The sequence below is a fragment of the Pelmatolapia mariae genome, linkage group LG22 (genome assembly GCF_036321145.2).
Source record: "Pelmatolapia mariae isolate MD_Pm_ZW linkage group LG22, Pm_UMD_F_2, whole genome shotgun sequence".
NCBI classification, from domain to species: Eukaryota; Metazoa; Chordata; class Actinopteri; order Cichliformes; family Cichlidae; genus Pelmatolapia; species Pelmatolapia mariae.
Genome location: NC_086245.2, coordinates 6,271,587 through 6,288,575, shown reverse-complemented (window position 1 = coordinate 6,288,575; position 16,989 = coordinate 6,271,587). Strand labels below are relative to the sequence as shown.

Here is a 16,989-nt window from a genome sequence, read left to right as displayed (position 1 = left end):
CTTCCCTTCATCATTCATGGTTCATATGAAAATATTTTACTTTCAGTTTCGTTGATAACCCTAAAGGGTGCGTTTACCCCAGATTTAAGTGACGTTTACTGTCAGAGTAAATTCCTATTGGCTCAGATGGAGCCCAGTGGTGACGTACCTCCTAGTTCTCCTCCTTTTCTCCTAATTTAACTTTAGCTTTTTCTGGACAATTGAAACATAAAGTCTGTTAAAGATTTGCATGTTTATGGTCACAATAAAGATCATCATCTTCTTTCTTATCCTGGGGATACAGGAGGCAGCGGCAGGTCAGTGTGACTGACGATTTCTGTCGAAAACTGTTTGACGAGTCCCGTCTTTAAATCGTCCACGACGCATTTTTAAACGTTGTTACTCTGCTGTCTCTCCAAGCACTCTAACAAATAAAACATCAGGGAGGAGGCCTGATGCTAATCTGGTGACAATAATCAAAACTGTTTTTAAAAAAAAAAAAACTGAATACCATTTTAATTTTCATGAGGAATTAAAACATTTTCACACAACAGCTCATCATTAAAGTTCACTAAAGTTCATTTGACACAAAGTATCTGTAAAAAACTTCGATGTTTAATTATTTGTTCAGAATCAACTGTATATAAAGAGCCACATGCCATTCGATGGAGTTTATTGTGAATACTTTCTGTTTGACAAACATGCGCGAGTTACACCCGGATATGAAGTTCACTGTTTTTCTGATGTTATTGCTTCATTAACAGCGCAATGAGGTGACTTTTGTTGTGAGGTGTATAAATAAAATTGAATCGAATTCAAGTGAACTGAATTGAGATACAAATTAAATAATTATTTCTTTATAATTAAATACAGTTTATGTATGTAAAGTGCCACTTCACTTTACATACCAGCATAAGCTAATGTTGGTATCACTGCTGAATGATCAACAAGAAGCTGGAGGTGAGAAATGCCAGAAAAGTTTTGCAATTTAAAGACACCCATCCTCAACCAGTGAGCGCTAATGAGAAGTTTCAAGCTCACTATGTGCCTTGGTCACTAACACTAACAGATGAATCCATGTACTCACCTGCAAACTTAATTAATGAATAAAAGATAAAATCCAAATTGCTTAAGATAATATTCTCCAAATATTAGTTACTTAACATTAGCTTTTTATTGATAATATTATCAATCAAAGATATTGGAAGTAAAGCTTGCTGTAACAATTTTAAGCTTTAACAAAATCTATGAGAAATAAAATAAAGAAAAAGCATCGATATTGATATTTAGAAAACCCAACACTGAAATTCTGAAAAAACAACAACAAAAAAACAAAGTCTGGACACTCACATCAATAGAATTAAATCACACCTATGGGCAATATGGATTAATCAAAATTAATCTAGCCCCACTAAGTGCATGTCTTTGGACGGTGGGAGGAAGCCAGAGTATCTGGGGAGAACATGTAACTCCACACAGAAAGACCCCGACCTGATGGGGAATTGAACTCAGGACTTTCTTGCTGTGCAGTAACAGTGCTAACCACCATGCTGCCCTGAGTTCAAACCATTAATCATGAAAACTGAATTAAACTAGACTGAAGGATAAACACCATTTTTATAACTTTAAATTGTTTTGTGAAAACCAGGTTGAAACTGGAGTCTGTTACAAAACACAAAATTACATTAAACACTGAATATCTATTCACAAATCTATTTTTCGTTTATTGAAGGGACAGCAGGATTATTACAGGATGTCTTTAACGTGCTGTAGTTTTTCTTATTGTGTTATTTTAAAAAAATAGTGTGATTTATAAATCTGTGTTCCTGAGATCTCACAACATTAACTGTTTCTTACAGTGACCCACTCGCTGAAGTATTTCTACACTGCGTCCTCTCAAGTCCCAAACTTCCCAGAGTTTGTGACTGTTGGGATGGTTGATGAAGTTCAGATTAATTATTATGACAGCAACACGGAGAGAGAGGTGCCCAAACAGGACTGGGTGAACGATGCAGTAGACCCACAGTTCTGGGAGAGGAACACTGATATCTCCAGGGGTTCCCAGCAGACGTTCAAAGCCAACATTCAGATTGCAAAGGCGCGCTTCAACCAAACTGGAGGTTTGTTCATGTTTCATTTTTTTAATGACACACTTGCTGTTAATGTTTTCAGTGTGTTTTGTTTTCAGTAGTAACAGGTTTGTATACAAATGAAAATGTTTCATTCAGATTACAGATTACAATTATTAACACAATAATTCATAATGAATGTAGAACTACAGTCTGGGAAGCTTTAATTTAATTCAACCAGCTTTAAGGATCATCTTTGTATGAACTGATATAATTTGTCAGTTAACTGGTTAGTTGATCAAAATAATTAAGATAAATTTGCGATATTTGCAGTTTTCTGTTTATATTTAGGATTTTTTTTGTCTCTGAAACCTTGATGATTGTTTTTGATACAATTTCTCAATAATTGATTAATAAGAAAATAATCTCCAGAAAATCAGCAGGATCAGAATAATCAGTCTGAGGTTTGAATATTTTACAATTATTGTGAAGTAGTATTTGACTTTTATTAAAAACAATCCTGGACTGAAAGTCTCCTTCAGTGGAAACTTCTAGAAAAACCTCCGGACAGTTTGGTGTGTAGTTTCTCACAGTTAGAGGATTTTGTTAGAAGGATAACTGGTTGCAGAGTTTCAGAGGATGGACACTTAATACCCAGGATCAGGATCTGAGTTTGCTGCTCAGGATCCATCTTAGTGTGTTTGTCTATTCCTGTAGCTCAGAGGAAATAGCTCCACCTACAGCAGTGCACAACTGTGTTGTTACGACCCCCTCTGCTAGGGTACAGGAGGGGAGTAACATACATGAGCTCTCACACGAGACACTGAGTAAAATAAAAGGTTTTATTGCAAACTTCAAACAAAAGACCGACAGGGCTGTTCAACAGACTGCTGGGCAACCAATTATCATATGCAATGCAGTAACACAGATGAAAGTAAAAGCTAAGGGTTAACTAAGGCAAGCTAGCATCACAAAACTCTAATCAAGCTAAGTGAACCATGTACAAAGGTTAACAAACAAAGTTCAAAGAGGGAGGCACGAAGGACAAACTGCATGTTTAGTCCTAAGCAGCAGCCACTAAGTGAACGATTTCCAGCCTTTTGCAGCCACAGGTGAGTACAATCAACTCACCTGTGGATTTGCTTGAAGAGAAAAGGGTCCCTCAGTCGCTCCGAGGCACAGGGCCGTAACATGTGTGTTGGTCTTTATGGAGGCTGTTTTTCTTTGATAAAGAGAGTATGTAGAAATGTTTCCCCAGTGTTTATCTCCCTAAGATTCCCACACTGTTCAGTGATGATTATCTGTAAGTAGCTTCCATTGAGCCAAAAACAACAGATGTTAATATCCTCTTTAATAAATGACCGTGGATCAGTGTTTTCTTGTAAAGATGTTGTCAATTCTTAATCTATGCTGTGTTCTACATTTGTTCCTAATGTAAAGTCTTTTTTTCTGTCAGGTGTTCACATTTTTCAGCAGATGTACGGCTGTGAATGGGATGATGAAACAGATGAAGTGAACGGATATGAGCAGTTTGGTTATGACGGAGAGGACTTTCTATTCTTTGACCTGCAGAGAGAGACATGGGTTGCTCCTGTACAACAGGCTTACATCACCAAAAACAAGTGGGACAGTAACAGAGCCCTGATCACACAGTCAAAGAACTACCTCACCCAGATTTGTCCTGAGTGGCTGAAGAAGTATGTGAACTATGGGAGGAGCTCTCTGATGAAAACAGGTGAAATCATATAACATGCTGTTTTTTGGCCAGAACAATCTTAATATGTTCCTTTTTCTGACCATTAAAACATAAAAGCATTGACACCCCCACCCCATCAAAAAAACATCACAGTTAAATTTTCTCTTTCTCTCATTTCCACTCACACATTGACATTTGCCTCTTTCTGCCTTTCTCCTGATTTCTCTGTCACTCCTACATATTAATTATAATTGTTTTTTTTATTATCATATTTTCCTTTTGCCCCAATTTTGTCTGGCCCAATTTATCCACCATCTACACTCTGACATTTATAACCAGTCTCTCCCAGCCTCCATTGTTTGTCATTACATATGCTCATAGGCTTTTTAAAAGGCTTAACTAAGGCATTGAAAATACATTACATTCCACAGGAATTACATTAGTATGTACATAATAGTAATATAGCATCTATCTTTCTCTTCTCTCCTTAGTTCTTCCCTCAGTGTCTCTCCTCCAGAAGAGTCCGTCCTCTCCAGTCACCTGCCACGCTACAGGTTTCTACCCTGACAGAGCTGAATTGGTTTGGAAGAAAGATGGAGTGGAGCTTCATGAGGGTGTGTACAAAGGAGAGATCCTCACCAACAATGACGGGACCTTTCAGATGAGTGCTGATCTGGATCTTTTATCAGTCACACCTGAAGACTGGCAGAGGTACAACTGTGTGTTTCAGCTCTCTAGTGTGAACGAGGACATCGTCACCAAAGTGGACAAAGCAGTGATCAGGACCAACATGGGTGAAAGTGAAGGTAGGAAACACGCATTTAGTTTACTGTAAAAATCGTGCAGTTCATGTGGTTTTATTTGAGTTTGATGAAAAGTTTAATTCCTCCCCTGTTGTATACAGATTTATTAAATTTTTCATACTGATACTGATTTGTTCATTTCTTAATAAATATTAACATTTAAAGTTTTGAGCGCTCTGATTCAAATTATTGCCCACTTTGCTGTCTTTTCACTGTTTATTTAAATTTGCGAGTATCTTTTTTTTCCCGTATTCTTATTTAATTGCCAAACTGAAGTTTGTCTCTTTTAACGTGTTTCATTTGTTCAGGTTATGATTTATTTGTTGTTGTGTCATCTACAGGAAATTTCCTCGCCAGGATCTTCGCGACCATGAAACGATGGTTCTCGCAGTGATTGCTGTAATTAGTTTCATTGACTGCAAATAAAGAACAGGCGAGAGACAAAAACAGAAATCCCTTTTACTCGATGGTTTATCCAAAACAGAATAAGCTCCACAAGGCCCAGAGTCACAGTTCCAGAAGAATAGGAGCTGCATGACAATGTGAGAAAAGATACGATGTATAACATTTTATAAATGTAACTGAAATTATTTTTTCTTTGTAATTGAGAAAAACGTCCCCCATCTCATGAGTAAAACTTGTTTCTATTCTGTTTTCTCTGATCCCTTATGCCCTGTGCAGAATAAAATGTTTTCTGTATTTTATGTTAAATAACTTTTTCAGGATCATTCTTGAGAAAATGTCAGATCAGAGCAGGATGTGGACTAACAGTGTGTTTGTGACGTGACTTTCTGAGTCTCTAGAACAAATGATTCCTAAAGCCTAAATGACAAACAGCCCTGCAAACAGTGAGATTACTACATTTACTATTTTACTTCTTTTTTGTGCTTCAAAATCACAAGATGATTGCTTGATTGAACTGGAAATGTTAATATATTTTATTTTGTCTTTTTAGGTTTATGGACAAATTTTGCACTGAAACAAGAAGCATCAACAAGCCTCATTTGCCCCATAAACTGTGACCTCATTAGTTATTCATCATTCACATCATAAAATGAAGTGTTAAGATCTAGTTATGTTGTTGATTTTTTATGACATATATACCTGTATACACTGGACATATACTCACATATATACTATGTAATCACATATATTTGTATACACCGTACACACCTATACTGTAGTGTTTTATATATTGGAATCACTGTGTTAAGCATTTAACCTACATGCTCAAAATCACAAGACCCATAAATTGAGGTCAAATATTATCTACATTTATATTAATAAAGTTTGTGTATGAGCTGTTATATGAGCACATGTTGATCAATACTGTTTGAAATGTTATAATTGGGATCAATAAGTAACCTCTGATAGTGTTATGGCCAACCCCATCCAAACATAGGGTTAATTCAACTTGGCACTGCTGAGGATGCACCTGGGACTCTTTTCTCCCAAAGTTGTGAAAAACCTTTCTTTATCAAATATAGTGGCCCACCTCTGGCAAAAAAAAACAGAGTTTGCCAAGGTTGTCAGGATGATTAACTGTTATCTGTGAGATTTGTAGACTTTTGGACTCACTCTGGCCATAAAACTGACAAAGGGACCCAATTAAAAATGATGGATGCTGGGAATAGGGCTCGGAAAAGTTATGGAGTAGCCCAGAAGGTTAAGTGACACAAGTGTCGGAGATTAAAAAAGCTACAAAGTGCAAGTGGGTTTGACAACTGCTTGGGGGGAAAGGATTGACAAACATATTACATCAATAATTGGGGTAATATTGATATTTATAGAGTTAAGAAAGTACTTATTAGTTTAAAATTAATACGGTCCAAGTGAAAAACATGGAATGGAAAGTTACCAAACAGCAGGAAGAGGGATCACTGATCCCATATAAAGGAAGGTTAGATATGCCCCGGGCAGCTTTTTTTCCTAGCTGTCATTGTATGTGTCTCTGCTGTTTGTGCTTAAAGGCTCTACACCCTGGGGTTCGCTTTGCTGGCTTGCTATATGTTGTTGTCCGGTATTGTACTGTTTTGCTGTGCGTATAACACTGTTTAATAAACTCAGTTTTAAGAATTCTACTCTTTTCCAGAGGATCTAAATTGATGAAATGGTGCAAGTTAAGGTGGTTTTGTTTCATGGCTGCCATCAAAGATGAGTTTTGACCTGCTTGATTTTGTTAATCAACCTACTGTTAAAAAGATTGAATTGTGCCATAAAGATGGCCTTTTAGGTGTTGCTGCTCACTATAAACTTTTGGTACCAAAATATGGTGTAAAAAGGGACATTAAGCAGGCATTGCTGGAGGGCTTAATTGAGTTGGGTATCTTAATTAGCCCTACTATGACTGAGGTCCCCTCTCAAGACTCTTTCTGCTTATCCTGTTTTTTCCAGATAGAACGGAAGAATAAGCTATAATTGCTACACCTCCGGGTGCCCAAGTCAAGCCAGATGTAGCTCCACAAAACTCTGTCTCGCTTTAAGCCTTTCTCTCCAGAACCCTAGAAATCTAGCAGTGATGCAGAGCTTAAGGTTCACTTACTTCATTTACAGATGGAGGCCCAGGAGAAGGAGAAGGTGCAAAAAGCAGATTATGATATCCGACTACAGATCTGTAGGCTTGAGATAGAAGCTGAAAAGGAAATAAGGTTAAAGCAGCTTCAAGTAGAAGCATTGAAGATATCCTCAGGGCAAAAGACGCATGCTACTTGAAGAAACCCCAAAAGTCTGACAAAAGTTTTGAAGTGAGCAAAAACATTGCATTAGTACCTGCCTTTTTGAGTCTGAGGTAGAGTCATATTTTAATGCTTTTGAAAAGATGGCTACTGCTATGAACTGGCCAATAGACATGAAGTATTTTACTTCAGTGTAAATTAGTGGGCAAAGCTCAGGAGGTGGTAGCTTTACTTTCCTTAGAGCAGAGTATGAAATGTGAAGTGTTGAAAGAAACAATTGTACGTTCCTATGAACTGGTACCTGAGGCCTACAGGCAGAAATTTAGGAATCACAAGAAGTCTAGCAGCCAAACATGCATTGATCGAGCGTTAAAAAGCGCCACTCTCAGCGAAGTAGAAGACATATTATTAACAGAAGCGGCCCGATTTAGGGGACGAAGAAACAGAGAGTTGGATGCACGACGTTCATAAATTCCACTCACCGCGGGGATGAAGGGCCAAACAACAGGAGAGTCTGGATGAACACTCCTGAGGTAGCGCCGTCTCATAGATCCAGGCACAGTGAGTCCCTGCTTCCAGAACAGTCTGAGTTTTACCTGGACACCTGCTCTTTTCCCTCTCCTCTTCCGTGTCTTGCGCGGACACAGAAAGGCGCCACTGATGACACCTAACGAAGATCCAGACACCGGTGTCGGCAGCGGAGGATGGAAAATACCGCAGGAGGATGAGGCATCTTGACTTATCATAGAGGATCGGATGGATAATAGCGTCAGGCGGTCATACGCAAAGTGCAAACAGCAACTCTCCTCACAAACAAAAGGGGTGGGACTGATTAAAGCTACAGATAATGGAATGACATTGCAGCCTGACTATCACCACCCTGATCCCTGTTTCAAACCCTTCATCCTTGAGTGAGTAGTTTCACTGACTGGGAATCCGAAAGGTTAGCAGCCAGTAAAAATACTGAGACACAGGGGCCTCTCAGTCCATCATTAGAGAAGAGATCTTACCATTTTCAGAGGAGTCATTCTGCCAATCTAGCGTCATTGTCCAGGGAGTAGAACACAGATTCATATCTGCCTCTTTGCACACGGTTCACATCCAGTCTTCCTTAGTTAGTGGGATTATTAAAGTTGCTGTTCATTCTGCATTGCCTATCAAAGGTATTAACTTCATCCTAGGTAATGACCTTGCTGGAGGCAAAGTCATGCCCATTCCTGAAGTGTTAGACAGACCGGAGCTGAATCTGGAGTCTACCTCAGTCCATGACCAGCCTGAATTCTCCCAGCTTGTGTAGTTACAAGGGCTCAATCAAAGTAATGTCCTGACTTGGCTGATTCCTTTGAGGTCAGATCTCTCTAGTGATGCTGTCACATTTAAGTCTGGATCTAAGGGTCAGGCCAAAGTTCCACCTGCTGATAAATCACAACCAGCCCTGCATTGCACTGCGGTCGTGAGTTCTCAGAATCGGCTCTTTGACCACAAGAATGAACACACCACGGAACATAAGTTTGGATAACATCATAGAAAGCTCACGGCTCTCCAACGGGAGATTGAGAGACCAGTGTTGGACTGTTAGAACAGCTTTGAAATTCTTATGAGTTGTTCGCAGTAAAGTTAAAACCGCCATCACTTGATGCGGATACCCCTTCGGCGCCAGCTGCGGTCTCAAGGCTGGAGCTGAACAAAACACCCTTCCCATCCTATGCAAGGCCACCTGGGTTGGCTGGAAGACTGTTTACTTAGCCTGGCAGGGCGAAGGACACTGTCTCAGCTGAACTCTGGACACATACACACACACACACAGACATATACACATGCAGATATACACTCATCCCACCTCCCCCTCCAAACGCCTTCGACGCTTATTCCCTTCCGATGCTGACGGTGGATCATGGAGACCAGCGCATAGGCTGCAGGCCCGGATGTACTGTCTACATTGGCTGTCTCTCACCCTTTACCCACCCCTGTTGCTTCACATGTGTTTCTTTGGTGTATTATGAGTTTTTTTCATGTGCTATGTGCAGAGGTGTTTTTTTTCTGTTCTCAAACTGATCTCCCTGTTGGAGCTCAGTCTGGGGGGAGTTATTTTTTTTCTCCTTATCTTTCCTCATGTTGTGCTTTTTCCATGTTATACCCCTCTGACCTGTCTCCCCCATGTGATGTTTGTGTAATGTATGTATGGTTGGACGGGTAAGACGGCGCTGGTACTTTTCAAATGAAAAGTAACCATACAAAATTAGACATCAGTGTGACCCATCATTGTTCACAATACTTTTTTACAAAAATTTTTTTTTACAGTTTGCTTTTATATTTCTTTACAAATGTGATTTCAACCAGACCTAGGCAGGTAATTCATGTTTAATGTTTGTAATTAATGTTTTTTATCTATCTATCTATCTATCTATCTATCTATCTATCTATCTATCTATCTATCTATCTATCTATCTTTTTTTTAAATTCATGATCTGTTATGATCTTTAGTTTGATGTCAGATTTTAGTTTAAGTAATTCTGAAGGTTTTTGTCTGATGTTTTATGTATTTTGGGACTTTATGGGGATTTTCCATTTAGAAATTAAACAGTGATGCTCAAATCACCTCTGGTGTTGGGTTTGGTCAGTAATATCAGTAAAAATACATCAAAGTACATCCAAAGAGGACTCCTCCAGGCTGGAGAAGCTTATCAGGTGGGCTGGCTCTGTGGTTGGCATGAAGCTTGACTCTGGTGACAGTGGCCAAGAAGAAGTCTGGACAAACTGCATCATAGACGATGTCAGCCACCCTCTGCATACTGTCTTCAACACACAGACATGATGCTCCTGCCCAGGAGTAGAACCAGCACACCCCGAGCTATCAGGAGGAGGGGAGAGGTGGACAATGTCAACACAAACTAAACAAACTGACACCTTTGCCACTGTTTACACTTTTATTACTAGACTACTATGGTAAATGGTAAATGGCCTGTATTTATATAGCGCTTTTAATAGTCCCTAAGGACCCCAAAGCGCTTTACATAACAAGTCATTCACCCATTCACACACACATTCACTACTAGATTTCAATAAAATAATAGTGATGATTTTCTTTGTGCTTTTAAGTGGGGAAAAAGCACATTTTTCTCATTTGTTTTTTGCAGCTGTCTTTAACAAGATGGAGTATTTGGTCAAATGGTATAGATTCTTTTATACTATTATTACCTAGTGTTTTTCTTTTCTTTTTCTTTTTTTAAACTTTGCCTTCTTTCACCATACGCTTGAAGTAGAACATCAATAATTCAAATAGTATTCAAAACCACAGTTGCATTCCATGTCTACCCATTATTTCACACTGGATGAAGCCAGTCTCAGCGCAATGTCTTTTGTCCTCTGAAGAAGAAAAAACCAAAAAACCTTTGCACTGAAATCTGCCTGACAATTGATGATGGGGAAGTTGTCAGGCTAATGTTGTCTAAGGTGCTTGGAAAGAAAAGCGCCTGGACTTCTTTAAGTTGCTTGAAGATGTTTCACCTCTCATCCGAGAAGCTTCTTTAGTTCTAAGATCAAATAGTGGAGAGTCCCAGATTTTAAGCATGGGGGGCAGTGAACCTGCTAGTTTTTGTTTTTTCTGAAATTTTTGTTTCTGTTTGCCAAGTAAAATAACTTAAGCATCTAAAAATAATACTTTTCTTGCTCTGTTTACCAGCAATTTGGAAATACTAAAAGAATTTTTTTTAAAGGGGGCTTAATTCTGTTCTCATCTGTACTCACATCACAGTGAAATACAAGGTGACACCATATCTAGTTACCAATACATTTCAAATAGTTGTCAACTGTTGCATGTAACTTTAAAGAATAAACTCTGCCATTCTTGCAAATAGTGATCAATCTCTGAGATCCACAGCCAGTAAAAAGTGCACTCCTGTCTTCAGCACACATGAAACAACACGATCAGAATAAATCATCATATTTGTTTCTTACTGATAGCTCCAGGACAACATACCGTGCCCAAACTTGACACAGAGATAGAGGACTGTGAGAAACAAGCTACTAAAAAGTGTAATGGATTTAATGAATAGGTTTAAACTAAAAGTCTGTTGTCTTCTTCAGGTATCGAGGGAGCAAGACAGCAGGTGGAAGTCACAAGAGATGTCTTTTTGCAGATAAGAATAGTTATCTGATGGACATCATCCTCTGGGCCCCTAACAGAAAATGCAAGTCAAAGTTAATACCACATAAATATGGGCAAAGCTAAGAACTGAATAGGATTTACACCTCTTCTGGTGTCACGCAGTCACCCATCCTCATCTTCTTCTTGAGTAGAGTGAGGACTAAAAGTGAGATTTGGCAGGTGGGGGAACCTTTAGATTGGTTGTTGTGGCTCAGTGTGAGGAAATGAATCAAAACTCACAATAATTTCTCTTTTGAGCTCTAGTAGATTTTCTCCATGTACAGGCTGTGATCAGCTGACCTTTGCTGTTGCTCTGAGGTTTACTGCTTTGTATGAATTTAGCCATCTTGGCTGATTTCTATTTGTTACTAGTAGCTGGTATAAAGGTTGAATTCAGTGAATGAATCTGAGCATCATCAGTTTAAATTCAAATTAATCTCTGCTTAACATGATGTAACATACAGTGGCTTGCAAAAGTATTCGGCCCCCTTGAACTTTTCACATTTTGTCACATTACAGCCACAAACATGAATCAATTTTATTGGAATTCCACGTGAACGACCAATACAAAGTGGTGTACATGTGAGAAGTGGAACGAAAATCATACATTATTCCAAACATTTTTTTACAAATAAATAACTGCAAAGTGGGGTGTGCGTAATTATTCAGCCCCCTGAGTCAATACTTTGTAGAAGCACCTTTTGCTGCAGTTACAGCTGCCAGTCTTTTAGGGTATGTCTCTACCAGCTTTACACATCTACAGACTGAAATCCTTGCCCATTCTTCTTTGCAAAACAGCTCCAGCTCAGTCAGATTAGATGGACAGCGTTTGTGAACAGCAGTTTTCAGATCTTGCCACAGATTCTCGATTGGATTTAGATCTGGACTTTGACTGGGCCATTCTAACACATGGATATGTTTTGTTTTAAACCATTCCATTGTTGCCCTGGCTTTATGTTTAGGGTCGTAGTCCTGCTGGAAGGTGAACCTCCGCCCCAGTCTCAAGTCTTTTGCAGACTCCAAGAGGTTTTCTTCCAAGATTGCCCTGTATTTGGCTCCATCCATCTTCCCATCAACTCTGACCAGCTTCCCTGTCCCTGCTGAAGAGAAGCACCCCCAGAGCATGATGCTGCCACCACCATATTTGACAGTGGGGATGGTGTGTTCAGAGTGATGTGCAGTGTTAGTTTTCCGCCACACATAGCGTTTTGCATTTTGGCCAAAAAGTTCCATTTTAGTCTCATCTGACCAGAGCACCTTCTTCCACATGTTTGCTGTGTCCCCCACATGTCTTGTGGCAAACTGAAAATGGGACTTCTTATGGTTTTCTGTTAACAATGGCTTTCTTCTTGCCACTCTTCTTAAAGGCCAACTTTGTGCAGTGCACGACTAATAGTTGTCCTATGGACAGATTCCCCCACCTGAGCTGTAGATCTCTGCAGCTCGTCCAGAGTCACCATGGGCCTCTTGGCTGCAATATTGATCAGCGCTCTCCTTGTTCGGCCTGTGAGTTTAGGTGGACGGCCTTGTCTTGGTAGGTTTACAGTTGTGCCATACTCCTTCCGTTTCTGAATGATCCCTTGAACAGTGCTCCGTGGGATGTTCAAGGCTTGGGAAATCTTTTTGTACCCTAAGCCTGCTTTAAATTTCTCAGTAACTTTATCCCTGACCTGTCTGGTGTGTTCTTTGGACTTCATGGTGTTGTTGCTCCCAATATTCTCTTAGACAACCTCTGAGGCCGTCACAGAGCAGCTGTATTTGTACTGACATTAGATTACACACAGGTGCACTCTATTTAGTCATTAGCACTCATCAGGCAATGTCTATGTGCAACTGACTGCACTCAGACCAAAGCGGGCTGAATAATTACGCACACCCCACTTTGCAGTTATTTATTTCTAAAAAATGTTTGGAATCATGTATGATTTTTGTTCCACTTCTCACGTGTACACCACTTTGTGTTGGTCTTTCACGTGGAATTCCAATAAAATTGATTCATGTTTGTGGCTGTAATGTGACAAAATGTGGAAAAGTTCAAGGGGGCCGAATACTTTTGCAAGCCACTGTATGTATATCATTGTCATGGTCATTAGAACCATTATTTAATGTAATACAGAGGGTTTACAACATAGTACAAAACACTGGTTACAGTGGTTTTTTTCTTTAGAAAACATCTAAAACATCTAAAACATCTAAAACGACGTACACAGAAATGAAAAAAGTAAAATGAATAAATAAATAAATCATCAGACAGATGAAACAAATGTTATAACAGAATAATGGGAAATGAAGAGCTTGGAAAAGAGAAACAGCTCACAATTGAAAGCACAGCAACTAGTGCCTCTAGTGTTTACTGATGATGGGACTGCTCACAGAAACAGAACCATTAAATCTGAAGAGTCCAGGTCTATGATCTCTGCTCAGTTCAGCCAAAGGCTGCGAAACTGATTGTGCCTCAATACAAACAGATAATAACCAAATGGTACAGCTCCATAATCCAAACTAGATCTTATCACTGATATATATGCATATACATTTTTTAAAATGAGCTTTTGTGATTCCCATTGTGTTTCCACCAGGTATTATATTTAAACTCTTTTTACATTTTCTTCTCAGTCCTGTTAGTATGCTGTATTCATGTAAGCTTTACATCAAAGTGCTCTCCTAAAAATTTAAATGACATACAGATAAATGAAGCAATCTTTGCTTATATGTTTCCTGTTTAAATAAACCGTTTTGGTTTATTTTCTATGGAGAACTGAAATCCTCATGTAGTAGCCCAAATTTGTACCTGCTTAACTGCTTCTTGCAGCTGCTTTTTAACAGTCTGCACACGTCTTCCTCTCTTCCTGATGAGTGTATCATCTGCAAAAGCTGACTTTACTATATGCCTCAAGGGATTTGATCAAAGATATAGTTAACCTTAATTAAAATTACTAATGGGCTAAATACTCTGCCTTGAGCAGTTCCATTCTCAACTACACAGCTTCTGGATTCTGTACCATTTATACAAAACCTTATTGATCTTTTATCCAGAAAGTCTTTGACCCAATTAAACAATCTACCTTTTACACCCATTTTTTAAAGTTTAATAAATAATCATTCTTTCAGACCATGTCATAGGTTTTTGTTCTGTATCCAAAAACACTGCTCTCTATTTCTTTATTCATCGGTGCTTTCCTTTTCACCTCTCATCAAAGAGTCTTTTTCAGTTTAAAAACAAGAGGCAGCACATAGGTAGGTAGATAGGCCGTTTCTCTACAAGGAGCTCTGCTAGCAGATGGAGGCAGTTTAATGATTTTAGTCTTCGCTGACTAAAACTAGTTTGTCCTGTAGCAGCCACCGTACTAGCATTATGCAACTGGATTGGGAGGGGTAAGAAAACACAACTTAGTTGACTGAAAGACAGTTAAAGACAAAGCTTACTTTTATATTCAGCAGTACTACAATCCCATTGCTAGGTGGCGCCATCTGACAAACCAAACATTGTGGAGAAAGCTAGTCCTGCAGCAGAGCTTAATGATAGTCTTTGATGCTTAGACAGGTTTATGTGCAGAATGAGTGGATTATTTATGAACAGGATTATAACTTGAAGTGAGTTCATATGAGAGGCAGCAAGTTATGAGAAAGAGTCTGTGAGGGCAGAGGTCAGATGAGGACAAGAGAAACAGAAATAACACAAAGTCTTAAAATCCAACATTATATTTTAATTTTTATATGTAAATACATAATATTCAGTCTGTAGCCCTTCGGTTTAGACAATAATACTTAAATATTGCCTCTTTATTTGTTTTTTAAAAAATAAAATTCAACATTTCTGATTTTAGGAATTGATCGTTTCCTTATTTTATCATTGCAGCAACGTTGCAGAAAGAGAAGGACACACAGCTATTCCAGCTGATTTGGCTGGAATAGGTTTCCAGATGAACTTGTGGTGGTTGAATAATTGTATCTGGATTACTTGGGGAAGTTATTTGTATATGAGTGTAAACATGAGCATAATTTAAATTACTTTTAAAATAGCATTAGCAAGAATGTGATTAAGTATAAATAACTTCCGAAAATATGTGATGATAGATGTGACACAAATATACATGATTTTGATTAGACAGTCTACAGTGACGTAGTGGTTAAAGACACAGAGCCCACAGACTACACACCACTAGCTCTTTGTTTCTGAGGTCATTCTGCCTGATAAGTTTCACTTTCCAAAGAAAACCTTAGTTCCCTTTTTTTGCCTGGTTACTGTTAAGATGCAGCCAGCTTTGAATTCCTATTGGTCAGAGAGGAGCTACTGCGCATGCGACAGTTTCATTTTCACTGTGGCGGAGTCTAAACAATAAACACATATTTTTTTCCCTTCTTTGTTACAGTCAGGTGTATTACGACCACCCACTGAATTCTGCTGCTGACCCACATCTCAAAAATCCAAATCTTATTAATGAGAGCGAGAGAGAGATAAATCGAAATGTTTTTTTAATTGGATATTGTGGCAAATCCTACTCAAAAAACAAATAAAAAATGTCAGACGAGGACAAGAGAAACAGAACTAGTAAAAAGTCTTAAAATCCAAAAACATACAGCATTGTTTTTATATTCCAAATGTATAATATTATGTCTGTAACCCTTGGATTCAGACAATAATACTTAAATATTATGTTTTTATGTGTTTTTATACGTACATAGTTCTACATTGCTAAAGTTTTCTGATGTTAATCATTATTAGCTTCATTTCTTTATCATTGCAGCAATGTTGCAAAACCAGGAAGACAAAAAACCTTGACGACCTGGCGCTTAAATTAGATAACAGCCTCTTTGTTTATTTGCCAACGCTTGAAAATCAAACCAGATCCAGCATCACAAACACAAAAACGAAACCTAACAGAGTCATCATGTGGTTTCTCAGTAAGCGGCACAGATGGATGTGCTGTTTGAGTCCAGTGGCGGCGCTCTAACACTGTGAATGATCAGATTTGCTGAGGCTTTCCACTGGAGCTTCAACTTATGTCATTTGTTGTTTGTAAGTCAGAAGAGCCAGCAGAGCATCAGCTGAGTGTGTCACAGTGACTATGCTCACCAGCATGTATCTGTGTGAGGGTGATGCTGTGTGAATCTAAGTTTAGGAGGGTCACAAAGAAACACAACCTGAGGTGTGTTGTGTTTTTATAACCTCTCAGAATAAAAACAGGAAATGCATCAGAGCTCTGTCTGATTTTAGATTCCTTTGTTCTGGTGTGAAAAGCATGTTAGAAGCACAATATAGTTCTTCCCACTTTAAAGACAGGAGATATTATTGAATGACAGAAGTTGTAAGTTTACATATGCAGGCAAATTAAAAGATAAAGAGGCAAATCTCAAATTTAAAAGATGTGATGTTGCTGGAAGCTAAATTGGATCATTCACTTAGGATTCACTTGGGATCATTTGTTCATTTGTTCTTTGACATTTCACATTCTCTGAATTCATCTTAAAAACCTGCTCATTTACATAATTAAAGCTCTAATTCATCATCGTCACATTATAACGCTGAAAACAACTATGAAATCTGGTTAAACTGGTTACTTTGCTGCTTTTCTGAGATAAAATATGAGAATCTCTGAATATTGGACACCTTTACTCT

At 38.6% G+C, this 16,989-nt stretch overlaps 1 protein-coding gene across 4 annotated transcripts; it reads left to right on the top strand.

Moving 5' to 3' along the window:
* The first annotated feature begins 88 nt into the window (after positions 1-88).
* On the top strand, positions 89-6,609 carry LOC135932739 (H-2 class I histocompatibility antigen, Q9 alpha chain-like). 4 transcript variants are annotated; one of them, XR_010573620.1, is made up of 7 exons: positions 89-296; positions 1,839-2,099; positions 3,505-3,783; positions 4,236-4,550; positions 4,889-5,089; positions 5,271-5,395; positions 5,503-6,609. XR_010573620.1 is itself a non-coding variant. In XM_065470340.1 (5 exons), the coding sequence occupies exons 1-5, from the start codon at positions 230-232 to the stop codon at positions 4,939-4,941; spliced, it is 975 nt and encodes a 324-aa protein (XP_065326412.1). In that variant the 5' UTR covers positions 89-229; the 3' UTR covers positions 4,942-6,609. The 4 variants fall into 4 exon arrangements, 1 of the variants encoding a protein (XP_065326412.1); XR_010573622.1 differs by lacking the exon at positions 5,271-5,395; XR_010573619.1 differs by having other exon boundaries at positions 4,889-5,395.
* Positions 6,610-16,989: the final 10,380 nt, after the last annotated feature.

Bases quoted from the DNA above. Each gene is read 5' to 3' on its own strand.
- LOC135932739 (XM_065470340.1), top strand. From the start codon at position 230: ATGTTTATGGTCACAATAAAGATCATCATCTTCTTTCTTATCCTGGGG. The intron at 2,100-3,504 runs GTTTGTTCATGT...TTTTTCTGTCAG, and splicing joins GCGCTTCAACCAAACTGGAG to GTGTTCACATTTTTCAGCAG. The intron at 4,551-4,888 runs GTAGGAAACACG...TGTCATCTACAG, and splicing joins CAACATGGGTGAAAGTGAAG to GAAATTTCCTCGCCAGGATC.